Source organism: Pteropus medius, unplaced genomic scaffold (genome assembly GCF_902729225.1).
Source record: "Pteropus medius unplaced genomic scaffold, Ma_sr-lr_union100, whole genome shotgun sequence".
Classification (NCBI taxonomy): Eukaryota; Metazoa; Chordata; class Mammalia; order Chiroptera; family Pteropodidae; genus Pteropus; species Pteropus medius.
In genome coordinates this window covers 46,986,041-47,002,203 of record NW_024340849.1, presented here as the reverse complement: position 1 = coordinate 47,002,203, position 16,163 = coordinate 46,986,041, and the positions used below count along the sequence as shown (strand labels likewise).

Genomic DNA, 16,163 nt, shown 5'->3' with positions numbered 1-16,163 from the left:
AGGAGGAACTCTAAAGATTGATCAACATGAAACTTTACAACTCAGGTTTTTCTTGATAATGCTTTTCTATGTCATGGATATTTGGAAGCACACTGAATTAATTTTTGAAGACTTTCTTCACCTTGAGGAAACAGAATTACCATACCTTTCCATTCATAGGATGACTTAAAATTGCATACACTGTTCACTAGAGTGAAAAGCAGATGAAAAGTCTTTGGGAGCTAAAAGGAAACCAAGAGTCACAATGCCTTGAAGCAGCCGGCACAGCAGCCCAGTAGTGCAGATACACCGAACACCAGTGGTTCCAGCCCTGTGCTCACCAGAGAGCAAGGCCAGGAAGGAGCCTGCAGAGCTGGGGTCACTCTGACTTAATCAATAAAATCCATCTGAAAGCAAATAACTTTGTTCTGGTTCTCATGAATCTGGGAACTGAGGCATGTTCTCTTTCTTATGAGAACATACACATTCAGAGATGGCAAAAAAGTAACCCATCTGGAGCTTAGAAGAGACTGTTATAAAACTGCGTTGGCAGAACAGGCTCTGGCATTTAGGGACAAAAAACTTAAACGAAAAGAGGAGAGAAAACAGGTTTACGAACCAGCAATGTAGAATGAGACAGTCAAGAATCTCAGGATGATCACTTGAATGAATTCATAGACCAGCAACAAAAGAGATGGCAGCAAAACTTCGTTGCAGAATGGAGATATTGACTCATATACTCTTAAAACCAAGTCAAAGGACAGCTCAGAATTCTTGGTCTCACATATGACTGGACAACCCACTGCATCTCCATTGCCTGGGGTGGACTTGACAAAATAATCTGAACTAATAGAAAATGACTTTGTGTGCAGGGGGAGGGAGAAGGAGTGTCAGGGGCAGGATCAAGAACAAAACCAATACAAAAACAACAAGCCCTCCAGGTGGAGCTACCTCAGTGAAATCCTCTCCTTCCTCCTCCATCTGTTTCCCTTGCCGCCAGTGCTTCAGCAGCCACCTGAGTTTGACGTAGAAAAGGAAAATATTCTGCTTCAAAGACCGGAGCTCCTGCTGCATCAGATTCCTCTCGTCAGTCCAGGTTCGCTCATGCAGGGTGTTCTGCAAAGCTAGGCTGTGCATTTCCAATTCTTTCCACCTCAAGGCACAGAGGTGCTCCTCCTCCATCTTGAACAGAAGAAAGGAAAGACTGTGACAAGCAGATATCCCAATTTGCCACCCAAACCTAACCATGAGTTTTTGTGAACTGCCATTCAATCTATATCTTTTTGCATGTGAGATATGAAACACAGAAGCCACCAAAAGTTAAGCAAACTCCTTGAGATGTTTACTATCTATAAAACCTCATGCGTTTTCTGATTCAAAGGCAAGTGCTATTTCAAGGTAAGGTATTATAATCATTTTTCATGGTCAAGTCTCTAGTAGTATTTTTAGATGTCTCTAAATGCCTTCAGGAAAATTGCTTCTTGGACATATGGCTATAGCTGACTTACATGCAGATTCCATTTGCTCTCTGAACCTAAGCTGGCACACAAAGGCACATTGTGATTGTAAAGCGGGACTAAATGGAGATCCTTCCCCTTGACTTCCTGGGCCCTCTGGCCTCCCAGCCCCTGACAGAAAGAGAGGAGCAGCAAGCTGATGGAGAGACCAACAGAGATCCTGTTAGCAAGAGCTGGGGGCCAGCAGGCTCTCTGAACATGAACGTGCACTACTCCACTGCATACAGTGGTGAGCAAACAGGAAAGGTAAGTCCATAACCTACTACCACATTCCTACTAGATACGGGTAACTCTAAGGGAAATAAAAGCATTACTGAAAAAGAAATGTTTTCCATTTCTACGTCGAGTGCCTGCTTTTCAGCACAGATGTAGGCACTCTTCCAAGCGATAAGCAATTGTGTGTCAATAATGACTAAGCAAAAGGGCGCGAATAAAATCTTAATTTACAGACAAGGGCACAAGAATAATAGCTGTAGTAACTAAAATGGGATGAAAACTCTGTCCCACAGACCAAAAGTGGGATTAGATTGCCGGCTTTATCATTATCAGCTGTCCTCTCCTCATTTAACACTCTCTCTTGTGCCAAAAACCAAGGCAGCGGGTCTTGTTTTGTTTTCCTAAAGTACCAGATGAATGTTCGAAAACCATGGGAATATGATTAAGGCTGCCTGAGGTAGACACATCAACAAGACTGTTGTGCTAAAGGCCAATGAAGAGTAAGAGGCAGCTCTGGGACAGTCCCTAGGTCTGTGCAATGACTTGCATGGGTCATTGTCCTAATACCAGATTTAATGTAAATAGTGGTGATTTAATTCACCATCTCAGCAGCCCTCGGAGTCCCATCATAAGTTCTCTCTCCTGTGGATGCAAGAATGGAACAGAGTGAGGAAAGGCAGAAGCCTAGTGTGCTGGAAACTCAGTGTTTGCAATTTACTTGCAATGCCATTTTAGGCCATCAGCTGACTCTGGGAAGGCCTCAGCTTCCTCAGCTGCAAAATGAAGCTAAGGCGAGATGCTGTGCGGAGTGCCTAGCTCGTGGCAGGTGCCCCAGAGGCACTAGAGAATTAGTTGGTGAAGTCGAGATGCTAGAGGGGGAAGATGTTCTTTTAGTCCTTTCATCGGCAACCTCTGGGAAATATTCCTTCCTGACTTGTTTTCTCTGACTTCTCCTCCACTGCCTTTGCGGCCTCCTGTTCCAGGACTCCAAGTACTTCCCAAGGCTCAGAGCCTTGGGAACACTTACCCTTCCCCTTTGAACAAGCCTGGATGACATGTCATCACCTCTGACCTCTGGGAGTCCCTTCAACATACTCCTTTATCCTGAATCCAAGTACTAGAAACAACTGGGACCCTGTGATTTTGCTATTAGCATCTCCAGGGATAAACTCACTCTCAAACATGATTTTTGGTAGAGAGCAAAAAAAAAAAAAAAAAAAAGTTAATTACTTAGGTGTTTACCTTTTGGGTAATAAAAAATTTCTCTCCATTTGTAATAACATGTGAAACTTGACCTAAAATAAGACGTTTAAAAGGGAAGTGCATCTAGAGGTAATGATTGGCAGAGCACATTTAGACCTTGGCATTCAGCTTTGCTCTCCCCAAGCTGCAAGGTGCAGGCGGCACTTCCTTAATCAGTTTTGACCTATTTAGATGAGCATGACCACGGGTAGCAGGCGAGCTTATGTGTTAAGTTCTTGGATACCTTATTTTACAGAGGATATGCACGTTGAAACATTGTGGTGCCCTATTGAAGATCAACTGTTTTTGTTTGTTTTTACACAAGTATCTTTTGAGAATAAAAGGGCGGAGGGAGAAGCAACGGTGATTTCTGAGCCTGGATATCTGTTTACAACCTAATTAGATTCGGGGTGGCAGGAACTGGACAGTCCCTGGGGAGGCCCCGGGCAATGAGTGCCTGTGTCTGTGAATCCCTTCTACTAAGCACTCTGGGAAAGGATTAACGGATAAAGGATAATTAGCCAGTAACAAGTTTTTCTAAAATAGCTAGAAGAGCTAATAAGGCCACAGCTCAATTAATGGCAGTTTTTTTAAAGACAACGATTTAGAGTAAGTTGTTGATGTTCCTATCAGAAAATTTACCTAGCATTGATAAAACTTACAGATCTGCAGGACAACAAAAGTTGTTGGACACACTTTTATCTCCAGTTGCATTTAGGGCCCTTATTTTGCTGGTTCTAGCTGCAGGAAAATTTAGATTAGATATTAAGAACTTCCTGAGACCACACTGTAAATATTGAAAAGTATGTTTTAGAGCAGAAAGGTAAGTCGTTATCTTTATGAAACGTCTGAGGAGGGCAGCTCACCTGGACCACCTTTCCATATGCCCCCAGCCCAGTAAAGTCCAGGAGTCTGTGCACAACAGACAGCGTTCTTTTAAAACACATCTTGTCATCTTTCTCTTTCTCTCTCTCAGGAAGCTCTGCAGCCAGAGACTGGGTTGCGCTGAAATCCGTGTTACATATTTACCTTTCGCATCTTGTTTGTAAATTTCTCTGTCTCCTCTCGATGCAGTCTGGTCGCCTGTGCAAGCTGACCCTGTAGCTCCTCTATCGATACACTCTGTTCAGGTAAAACAGTGGGGCCCCTGAGCTGCTCAGTGGGATAAAGGAAGGGGTTTAGTGGATGCAAGAACTCTGCCTGAGGTGAAGACGCAGGACAGACATCAGCACAAACCAGGGACAGACATGGAGCGACACAGCACGTGCGGCCGCTGCAGCAGTGGAGTGACTCTGCGACAACTCACACCGAGATCCTTTGTGCCCCTGTGTTATCTGGGAGGAACCATGCCACCTGCTTTTCGTCTCTCACTCTGGAGACGAGGTGGGTAAGAGGTGCCTATCACCTGAGCTTCAGCCACCACAGTCACCACAATACGGGCTGAGAGAAGGGAGCCAGTGTATGCCACAGGCGTCTTTGCTACCACAGCAGCTTCTAGACTGTTTTAAAGTGCCAGAGGCAATCAGAGCTGGCGATTATGAGTGTCGAGCATGATCACCTCACGTAGTCAGTCTCTCAGATTGACTGCTCAGCTCGCGTGCATAGTCTAAGCTGCATAATTAATTAGTTCGTTTGCCTTCTTATTATAGTTTTTCCTGCCTTGCTTTTCTCCCAGCTGTGCTGCTCTGGATGCTCAGAGTAATTGGGGTGGGCTCCTTCAGTGAACGGACACATTGTTTGGGCCTCTCGACTGCACATAGAGCCTAAAAGGTACTGTACAAAGAGCTGCTTACTACACGTTAGGTTAAACATTCTTCAAGGAATCTTAAAATTCTTTTTATTAGTGAAGTTTATCTTTTATGACTTTTATGTCCAAGTTGCAATGATAGAGGAGTCAGAGCTACTACTCTTGAACTGTGTTTTTTAGAGATGGAAACACCATTATATTAAAAAATCTCAGGCATCATCAAATTGAAGTATGACGTTTACTCACTGGTTTCTGCTACCTGAAGATAGGTGATTTAAAGCTAGGAATTAGAGTGGATTGTTGCAATAAAAATCAGTGTCATTTCACTACTTCACTCTGATTACCCTTAAGTAATCTATTATTTCTCACTGAGGGTATTATTTGCTCTTTCTAATCTGATGTTACCTGGATTTTCATGAATGAAAATCATACCCAAAGAGCAAGAAATATAGAAAATAAAAGAGCAGATCACTTCCCTTGGCTCAGGGGATGACCAAAAGAGTTTACAAAAGAATGGAGTCAGAGATGCTGGGAATTCACCAATTTGGGGATAAAACTTTTGAAAGATTTAAGCTCATTCTACTTTCAAGAAACTCAAGAACTACCGAGAACATTATTGCTTCTGATTTGCTAGTTATTAGCGATTATTATTATAGTCCTTTATATTTACTAGGCAGGGTTTTGGGTTCTGTTTGGAGAGAGGCATTTCTCTACACATTGAACTAACTCCAGTAACTAGTATCTCATTGCTATAAGTTCTATCTTACTGTTTTTTTTTTTTTAATAGATGTGGTTCTTCACGATAACGACTTACTCTTTTTCTCTTGTTTACTTGCCTTACATAGTTTCAAACACACTTATAGTCTTTATCTGATAATTCTGGAATCTGAAGGTCTTTGGCGTTGGATCCTGCTGTTGGATATTGGCTGACTCCTGCTCCAGGTGCATGCTTTTGGCTAGGGTGTTTGCAGTCTTGCGCTGTGAGGTCATCTTCAGCGGGGAGTTAGCCATTATCTCGCATGTGACCTGGATTGAAAATGTGCCTCCGGATGGGCTTTGTGTTTGTAGAAGCCAGCAACAGAATATAAGCTTTCCTTTCCTTGGGGATTCCTGGACCTCCAGGTGACATCAGTTCAAAGCCTGATCCTGGCAAGGCCAGCTGTCCTCACAGTCACTCAGTGGAGACCCCACACTGGCGGACCAGCTTCCCCAATGCCTCCCTCTCCCAGTAGGCAGATGTTCCTTTGGTTCGGCCTTTCATGACGTGCAGCTCTTTGAGGGTCCAGGTTCCTTTCTTTCCCTGCTCGTGCTGGGCCTAAGACCCTGTTTCTTGTCTCTTTGGAACTATTAAAACCCCAGGCTCAGAGATACCAATTCTAGCAACTATCCCTCCAACCCACCCACCTAAGGCCACAGATATGCTCTGCTTTTCAAAACTGAGGTCAATTCCAACCTTTGAATATTTTTCTTTCTTGGGAATTCAGCTATCTATTTAAAAGGACGTTTTATATTTCACGCATTTTCTTCAACATTCTTCAGCATTTTCTTAGCACCTATTGTGCTAAAGCACTATGCCAGGGATATAGCAGTAAGTAAGGCCGCCCCAATTCTCTGCCCTCCTCGCGCTTCCCTTCTATCACTTCAGGTGTTTTGCACAGGAGCGTTTTAAGGCTACCCAAGCTGCTCAGTTACATACGACTCCATACATTTAAAATGTAAAATCCTTCATATTTTAACACATTTGGTACTAGCCCAAAGATCCATATTAGATGTTAAAATAGGCATCCTAAACAAACTTATCTTTTAAGAAAGGCAAAGATCTGTTTAGTTTATATTTATCACACTGAACTATTTAGTTTAGCTTTAATCTTAATAAACATTTCTATAAACCATTTTTATTTTAAACAAACATACCAGCCCTGTGCTTCAGGTGTCGCTTGATTAAAAACATGTCCTCTGTTAGACCATACCTTGGAGGGTCGGAGGGCAGGGCCTTTGGAGTCCTCTGGGGCACCTGACCCACCTACAGTGACTCCCGTGGTGTCCATGGAAAGTGGTCACCAACAGAAACTTTTGGATCCTCCTCATCGATTACAACTTTACTTTCCTTCATCGTCCATTTTTGCTAACGGGATGTTAGTTTTACTAAGGACAGCTAAGCGCTCCTGGTTGGCATGGCGTCACTCCAGTGTTACAAAACAAAATACAAACACGCCGTAGTACTGGTTTTCCTGCTGCCACACGCCACACACAGTCACACACATCCGAAGAACGTTTTCACGCAACACACAGATTTCCTCCACAAAACACTTCCCTTCATTACCAAATTCCCAAAGGTTTCATTTGAAAACCACCCGTTGCCCACTTACCTATGATTCTGATTATACATCAAATTCATCTTGATGTCTCTATGAAGGCAGTTTATTTAAACAAATACCACCCTTACTTGACGCTGAGGCTGCGGAGGCTTATTAATCTCAAAATCACAACCACCTTCCCTGTTCGTGTTCTGAAACCCACCACCCACGCTCTGCCCTCATGGTTGTGTGCCACACAGATTTACACTGCTGATTTCCTGGACATCTTCAGAGGGAGTGGCTTTGAAATTACTCCCCACATTTAAGAAAGTAACTGTGCTAACCGATTCTATTAAATAAACAAACAAAAAGAATGCTTTTCCATAATAGCTACTGCAATACCTAGCAATGCTACTTACATATTAGGACTCTATTCCACCTCCATCACCATGACTTCGTATTCTGGTGAGTTCCATTTTGTTACAGCCAGTTTTGTTACTGCTTTTTCCAAAAGTGGTATATGAGGTCAACACATGTGTGTACACATACTTGGCATAAAACCCCACATCATTTTACCGTGCCTGGTATGTCACAGCTGAGGCATAAGTGATCACAAATGCTGTGTGCTCTGTTGATTAAAGGATCAAGGGGGAGTTAGGAAAGAGAGCCCTTTGAGATTTCTGACCCAGAAACTCAATCCTCTGGGTACAGGCTTGGTTTCATTTATATTTGAAATCTGACCAGTGCCCATGCTTGGCTACTTCTCATTCGGAACTATTTTTAAGGTGCCCCACACATTCCAAACCACATATTCTATACATTGCTCTCTCTCAACAAATGAGAATCTCTCAGCAGTTTGTTGGGAGTCATAGGGAGCAAAGTCAGGGAAGAATCCGATGCATGGTGTGAAACTCATGTTAGTATCTACTGAGATGAACAGGCAACAGGAATACTGTCCCTCTGATTTCTTTTTTCTGAGCAGTTAATTTTTGTGTGGTTGCACAAATGGGTCAGTGGGTGTTAGAGGGTTCTGACTTCAGCTCTCTGCTTGTGACTTTTAAGAGGGCCGGGAGTGGAGAAACCACTCCCTTCCTAAGCCTAGCGTATGTACCGTCTGAGCAGCAGGTCTCCTAGTTCACAGATTTACCGTCTGCTAAAATCGGTAGAAATGCTGATTTTCTTTTTTTTCCTTCTTCTTATTACTGCTGCTACTGGGACTACTAGGAGAAGTAGCAATTTAACCTGGCCAAATATCCAAATCTTATAAAATAAGAACTTATCTTTTCCCTTATTCCCCAAATATGAACATCCACAAGGCAAAAATCTTAGAAGGCATTTCGCAAGTGGAACTTGAGAAATTGATTCTTTTTTAAAAGTTCAGCTGAAATTCAGAAAGTCGTTTCTCTTTTTCGCCCACTGATACTAGGTGTCCTACCAGGCCCCACCCCCTAGCCCGAGGAGCTAAGCTCAGAGCTGAAGGAAGTTCACACACATGTGGTAGTAGCTGGCTCTTAAAGACAATTAGTGTTAATTTCAAGGGCAATGTAAGAGGGAGGGCAATGTAAGAAGGAGTAAAGACAACTGCTAGCAGTTTTCTGGCTTCAGTCTTGTCCCCATTCTAGAAGAAAATGTCTCATATGCCTTGCCCCCAGCCGCTGTGCTGTCATTAAAAGGAGCAGCTTCTCAGCTGGGCTGCCTTAACTGATGGGAGCTTTGCGTGCCGCTTCCATCACAGCCTCGTAGGAGTGGTTGTGAGCAATGAATTCGGGGAAGTTTTTATTAAAAGGCCTAGAACTGTCTATCATACCATTCTTTAATCCCATGTAATATTCAGAGACCAAACTAAGCTATCAGGGTGACCTCCAGCCAAGGGACAGAGCAGCGCCCCAAAGACCCAGATTCCATGACGGTCTACGTTTTGGCTTCTCAAAGAACAGGAAGAGCTATGGCGCTATCAAAATGATCCTAGAATGTGTGTTATCTTTTAAAAATATTTTTAAATACAATGTATTTGTATACATAATTGGGTTTTCTTTTCTGTGAGAAATGCCTCAGTGAATAAAGAAGTCACAACAAAGGATATTTGATTTCTGATTCATACTAGTTCCCCTTCTAGGAAATGATGCTCCCTAGACCTTGCCTTTCATGAAGTTCTTTTTTCTTTTTTTTAACTTTCCTATTAAAATACACGAAATTAAAGAAAACCAGAGAGATGCTTAAAAGAAACATACCATGGCAAGATAGGTGGCCACATGATTAGTCCACCTGAGTGACCCGTGTTTAGAAACTACCCCGGGAGCTGAAGCTCTGGTTGGAGTGTCCGGGCCTGGGGGTGAGTGCTGCCCAGTCCCTGCCACACAGAGCAGTGCTCCTCAGTGGCAAGTGGGGACAGGCCTGGCCAGGCCCGAGGAGACTGTTCCGGGTCTAGTTCTACCACCAACCGCCAGGAAGCTGACCGGCCAGCTGCTTCACTCTCAGGCCTCGTTTTTCTCATTCGCAGAATGAGGGAATCATTCTGAAGATCTGACCTTCCATTATGAGCCACACTGTTCAGTGATCCTAAGTCACCATATAGCACCAACTAACTCTTTTGGAGGTTTGTTGTCCTAGGACATTCAGTTTGATTCAACGAAGCATTTTCCTCTAAAATCGTTGCTGGTTTCTGGAACTATGCCATACCTGAACTCATGTGGCAAGCAACAGGAAGACTTCTCAGTGCCCTAGCGTTAAACACCACGTTAGCAGAGTTTATCTAAACAGGGTTTTGTGTGACATGCCTTGAGTGACAGAGCATATGGGAAGGAAGCTGCAGTTCTCCTCAAACAGCGTACCAGGAAAAGAGGGCCACCATGCTCAGCCAGAGCTGTGCTTCCGGAACAGGAACAGGAAACAGCCAGGAACAAATGAGAAAGGGCTACACCGGGTAGGGAAATTTGGTACTATGACCAGGGGAGCTGTGACTCCCCTTCCCAGCTGGCAGTATTCAATGGCAGATATACTTGCCTCTCTTTATTATTAATCGTACTTGACATTTATAAAGCATTTGGTACTCTTTAGTATCCTTTTTCAGTCCACAGCTCATTGGCTCTAAGAGTCATCTACATGTAACTACATGCAGCAGGCGGGGCATTATTGTTACCCCCGTTTAATAGACAGGAAAACAGAGGCTGACACTCGCCTGAGAAACAGAGCTGGTAATGGGCATGGCAGGGCCAGAGCCAGGGGCCCTGATGCCTGTGCCAGGGTTGATTCCAGCACAGCATGATGGCCCTGTTAGATGTCGCTATTGGTGCAATATACACTGAAGGCTGGGAAATGTGTCTTCCTGAGGTTTCCATCCTGGAGACAGACCATTCAATTCATTTGAAATGTACATAATTGTGAGTTTGCTACTGCCCAAGCAACCAGCATTGTTGTATGAAGACCCTTGAGGGGCTCGGGCTGATCGAAGGGGCTTACCGTGAAAGTTCCGTAGAGTTACAAGACACACTAATCACTAATCACATTATTTGAGGAAAAACCCAAATGTGTGGTGTTCTGTTTTACTTCTGATATAAAACCTAGGAACATCTTACCTGCAATTTTGGAATCAGAATACACTAAAGATGATTTGCTATATGTCTGACTCTACGTCCAAAGCCCATGTTCAGAAAACATTTTTAAAAATCACAATTGTTTATTCTGGGCACTGTAAGCTTCTGACTGGGAGGGCCCTGGGCATCCTGTCGCTCTGTGGACTGCCCACGGCGGCCCCACAGAGCACGCTGGGCTTCTGCTTGTTTTCTAGGAGCTTGGCCCTGACATGTGCTTGGCCCTTAGCATGCAGAATGCCTCCTTATCACACTTTGTGTGGTCCATATTTACTTTCCTCTGGGGCAGGGACCTGGATGCCACCTTCTCAGGCAAGCCTGGCCTCTGTCAAGGTAATATAAAGATGGTGGGACAAAATAGGATGCTTCTGAAAACTTTTTGGTTTCACTTAAGCTTTCTGGAGGCAGTTTTCATGTTACTGCATGCAAAACGAACGAGGGTAGAGATGTGACGTACTCTCTCATAGGACAAGGGGAAAGCCCCAGGCTGGAGATATGAAAACTCATGTCTGGTGAGCCAGCTGACCCGTAGCGTAACTGAGGTATTAGCTGCAGGCTGAGGCCCAAGCGCTGCTCCACCCCCAGTGCCTTTGTGCACTTCATTTCCTAGTCAAATGTCTGACCTTATTGTGGAGTGAGCATCTGTCTGCTTCCAGGTGTGAGAGCCCCACCCTCTTCCTCGCCCAGCCCTTTGGGAGCCACTAGGAAGCCTTGGAGCTGAGTGGTAACATCCCCACTGGGACTGATGAATTAAGATTCCCTATCCAGATTATTTTCTAAAGCGGAACCTATTGCTCTAACCCTGCAATAACCTGCCCTGATCAGCAGTATCGGAGCCAGGGACTCACTTCTCTGCTACACTTGTCTTTCTGTCCTGCGTGGAATTACTTGAATGGAGGAGCTTTCGCTGACAGGACTGCTGACAACCATTTCACACAATGGAGTATCTATGGTGGCTAAGAGCTTTGTTGACAAGGGGTTACCAGGGCAACAATAGATTGCTGGAGAGCACGAGGTCAGGAACGCACTTCTTGACTCTGCACAGCAGCTGGAGCACTATCACGGGAGACAATGGGACAGGCCCCGTGAGACTCGGGAAAGGATGTTTCCTCCAGACTAGCAAACACAGTGCTTGGTTTTCTCTCTGTTTTCTTTACTGTTTGACAAGAAGCCAGACGATGCTCACAAATCAGTCTCCCACATCTTGCTACATTTCTAGACGCCCAGGAGCCCTGGAGAACCAGGTCTATGAGCGGGACAATGCCTGACAAGGGGTGCTGGCAGTTCCCTGCATTCACCCTGTGTAGACCCTCCAGTTCTGGTTGCTTCTAGTTATGTCCCCTGGTTCCCACTGTGTTCCCTAAGGGCCTTGGACCCAGGTAGGAAATGTCACACAGCCAGCTACACAGTAAAAAGAGGGGAGTGGTGGCCAGTGGGACCAGCCAGCTCGCTAACCTCGAGATTGAAACAGCTCTGGCCTCCCAGGCGGCAGCTCCTGACATCCCCGTCGGCTCGGCGGTGCAGCTCCCGTGCGGCTCGGAGGTGCAGGTGCTCCCGCTCGTCCCCTCGCTCCTGACCCAGCTGCCACTCCATCTGATCTCTCAGTTTGGACTGTTAGGTGCACGGGAGGGATTTGGTTGTTGTTGTTTTTTAATTTTAGATAAAAAACAAAGGACAAGGGTGGGGTGGGGAAGAGGGACAAAGAAAACAAAAATGGGTAAGGCAGACAACTGAGGCAACTACCAGACGAAGAAAAGCATGAACAGGAAAACCAACTTAAACACTGTGGCATAAGAGAGTGAAGAGAACGGAACCAAAATGAGGATGAGCAAAACGATGGGCTGAAAGATCTGAAAAGCAAAAAGAGCGGGGGGATGCAAAACACTGGTTATGAGGCGCATGCAATGAGGATGCATGAATCACATACGTAACTGCAAGCAAACTACCCACGAAGGATACGGAAGCAAGGGTGCTCCTTCCTTGCTTGTGGTCGAGCAGCCAAAGCCATATTCCAGGGTGCAGCTGGGTCATGCACCCAAGGGCGACGCATAGGAAAGCGGTCCTGGGAGGGCTGCTCCACTCCGCCCTCGCCCTCGCTCGGGAGGGCAGCAGGGGCAAGCCGGCAGCGAGGTTTTCCATCAGAACCATTCTGGCTCATCTTCCAGTGGGGGTGGGTGGGCCTGGCTGCCTAGGGCTTTTCAGAACTGTACTGGGTCCCCTTGGCAGTAAACCCAAGTAGGGTTGCAAATGCTCCTGAGCAAGTCTGCTAATTATCCTGACTGTGAAATGAGTTTGCACTTTGTTTTAAACTCCACTTTGCTTCTTCATCAGGATAGCTGGTCGTCTGAGACACCAAAAAAGGAGAAAGGATGGACTGCGTCGATCCCTATCTCTTCCATTGGGATTAGCCTTGTGTCATGAGGGAGGACCTCTACGCCAAGGGCAACGGCACAGTTAAAAATGAGAGGAAAAAGGAAAAAGAAACAAGGAAATACAAGAGAACTTAAAAAAATAAAAGAAAAAAGAAACTCAACCAAGAGAAAGGATTTGGTTGTCACTTGAGGCTTTAGTACAATGCAGGTTTAAAATCATAACCAAGCAGCTGTGAGCAGAATGAGTTCAAGTGCAGCAATGCCAGCGAGAAGGAAGAAGAGCAAAACCGAGCAGGGAGGCAGAGCCAGGAGCCCCCTTACCTGCAAGTCCGGGACCAGCTCCTTCCCAAGGTTCCCGATGGGGGAGTCCCGGGACACGGAGGTCACGGTGGAGAGGAAGCTGGAAGACTCTGTGAGGTGGGGCAAGGGGGACAGGCCTTCCAGGCGCTCCCTCAGGCCGTCCCCAATCCTGTTCACCTGCTCTAGGAAGGCCTGGAGCTCCTTCCTGAAAGCCTTCATCCTAGCGTTGATGGTCCCCAACAGCTGGGACTCCTTCTTTCCACCCTCCCCCTGGACACCAGGCCCTGGCGAGGCCACGTCATCCACAAAGCCATCGGTGTCCGTGATGAGGCTCTCCATGGTCCGCTCCAGCCGCTCAGCCTCGTGCTTTATGCTCACCAAGCACTCGGAGTCCTCCCTGGCCCTCAGGACCTCCACCGGACATGGCTCACTGGCTTCCGATGGTTTTCCACTGCTGAAGCCCGAGGTCTTCTCAAACATCTCTTCCGAGTCACTCTCACCGCCAATGGGTCCCTCCCGCTTGGGCTGAGGCGGGCGGCCTTCCTCCCCATCGCTCTCCTTCTTGCCCGTGTCACTGTCGGCGTCGCTGTCACGGGGGCTTGGGGCATGCAGGCCCAGGTGGGCAGCCAGGTCGTAGCGCTGGACGTTGGACAGCAGCACCCGGTTCTCATACTGCAGCTTCAACACCTTCCCGCTCAGCTCGCTGATCTGCAGCCGGGCAGACTTCAGCTCCTCCTGCAGGGGGGCCCCACCCTTGCCCCCGCCTTCCGCCAGCCACCCTGGCTCTGGCCGAGGCTCAAACTTGAACTTGCTCAACTCATGAGTCAACTGCCGGTTGTGGTCCTCAATCTCAGATATGGACCTTCGAAGCAGCTCCGCTTCCTCCTCCACAAACTGCAGGTGTCGGCGGAGCTCCGTCGAGGATTCCAGGGAGTCGCCGAAGGGTGAGGTAGGAATGCTCGGGGTGCGGTCCCGGCCTGGACCCTCTCGCTCACACTGACCCCTCATGTCCTCCATCTCTGCTTTGAGGCCTCGGTTCTCCACCTCCAGCTCCACGATCTTCCGACCCAAGATGTTGGCTTCTTCCTCCACCAACTTCAGCCTCAGCTTCAGCTCAGCCTCCCTGGTGCTGGGCGGGCCGCCAGCCTCCCCTGTGGGCAGGGGGCTGTCCACGTCGCCATACAGGGCCTTGTACTTTTGGAGCTCCTGCTCCAGCTCGTCCTTCTCCCTCCCCAGCTTGGCCATCTTTTTGCGCATCAGGGAACCTTCCTCTTTGGCAAATTGAAGCTGGCACTTCAAATCGGCACTGTCATCCTGCCAGAAAAGAACAGCCCCAGGGAAGGGTTATTTGAAAATACCAAATGTTCGTGTTTTTGATGATTTCCCTCGCACCTCGCCCCCAACATACACACAAACACAAAACACCAATCTTTCTGTCAGTGTGTTGGGTTACGCAAAGAAGTGTCCAAAACAAGTCAAGGGCAGCCAGGGCCCTTCACAGAGGTGACATGGCTAAGGCCTGCAGTCTGTTGCTTTGTCACAGAAACAAAAGAAACCAAACTATTAGTTTGGAAAAACACGTGCACATGAAAACCATTATACAGGTGGTGAGTGAAGAGGGAGAAAAAGAAATGAAACCCAGCACCCACCAGTAATGTGGCGATCCCTCTACTTTGTGGTCCAATCTGACTAATCACCAGCATCAGTGGGAGACAACAGAACCCCTTGCTCAGCCTGGTGCAGGCAGACAGGCTTCAGTAGTTACTCCTACCTGTTGCCACTCACTTCCTCCATTGTGCAGACCTCCTTCATCTGAAGTGGCCAGGAACCCACATGTATTGCCAGGAGGGGGAGGCCAGGTGACCCCAAATCAGAGCCCGGCTTTCTATTGATTTGCTGAGAACCTGAGACATGGAAATTCACCTCTCTCACTCCGCCGGTCACCCCAACCCAAGAGTATCACAAGGATGATATGAGGACAAGATTATGAGATAATAGGCATGAGGGTGGTTTGGGAGCCAAGGTCCAGAATAAGTACCAAACTCTGACGGTTAGTATGTATTGATTACTGTAAACCTACACCCTGGGTTACTCACAATCTTCTGCCAGGCAAGTACAGCCCAGAGCCCTGGGTTATGTTCTACTCCCTTTAGCTGCTGTAACACAGCAGGAAAATAAACTCAGAAACCCACGGCAAGGAGGTAAGTGTTTCAAAACCTAAGAAGTGGTTCTTGTTGGAATACCAGAGGATTTTGCAGGGTCACTGAAGCAGACTCTCTGCTACTAAATGCCTACAGTGCTTGGCTGAGGTCAAAAGGGCACTTTTTGGCCACCTGGAAAGTCGGCTCTGCCTTCGTAGTACAGGTCTCAAAGCCTTAAAGCTGTATGAACTCCCTGATGTGACCTTGCACAAAGGTTTTCTATCACATTCAGCAAATGGAGAAAAGTGACCACTTTCATGAATCATTCCTTTTTGATCGGCTATCAGAAGTTTCAAAAGGCTGTCAAGGGCAGAAGACCTCAGTAAACTTGCACTATCGCACTGAGAAACTCAACTGCATGCTTAATGGCAGTCAAACCCCATCACTCCCAGAGGACAGAGAGTCACCAGTCTCAGGAAGAAGTCGACCCTCTGGGGGTGGATCAGCTCTCTGAGATCATCTCTCGTGCTCAAATGGTCTAGCAGAGCTGATGAAGCTTTCACACTTATTCTCTCCCATGTTCTTGCCACACTCTCACCATTAGTCAGAAAGATATAGAAAGACCTCCCTTGGTGTCCCCCCCCCCCGCCACCAACTTTCCTCCCTTCCACCTGGTTAGATCCTCCTTCCTCGACCACAACCCCGTGGAAGAAAAAGTTTTCCAGGGAAGACAAGGCCAACCGTGAGCCAGTACTGCGTGGA

General features: G+C 46.7%; 1 protein-coding gene across 4 annotated transcripts in view; it reads right to left on the bottom strand.

Moving 5' to 3' along the window:
• The window catches only part of MTCL1 (microtubule crosslinking factor 1), a 112,298-nt gene that overhangs the window by 30,335 nt on the left and 65,800 nt on the right, over nt 1-16,163 (bottom strand). For 2 of the 4 annotated variants that reach the window (XM_039845850.1, XM_039845851.1), the window contains 4 exons: nt 13,282-14,574; nt 12,044-12,199; nt 3,984-4,106; nt 931-1,161 (listed from right to left, as the gene is read on the bottom strand). In XM_039845850.1, the coding sequence (XP_039701784.1) occupies nt 931-1,161; nt 3,984-4,106; nt 12,044-12,199; nt 13,282-14,574 (1,803 nt within the window). The remainder of the gene's footprint in view (nt 1-930; nt 1,162-3,983; nt 4,107-12,043; nt 12,200-13,281; nt 14,575-16,163) is intronic. The other 2 variants (XM_039845852.1, XM_039845853.1) reach the window with 1 other exon arrangement.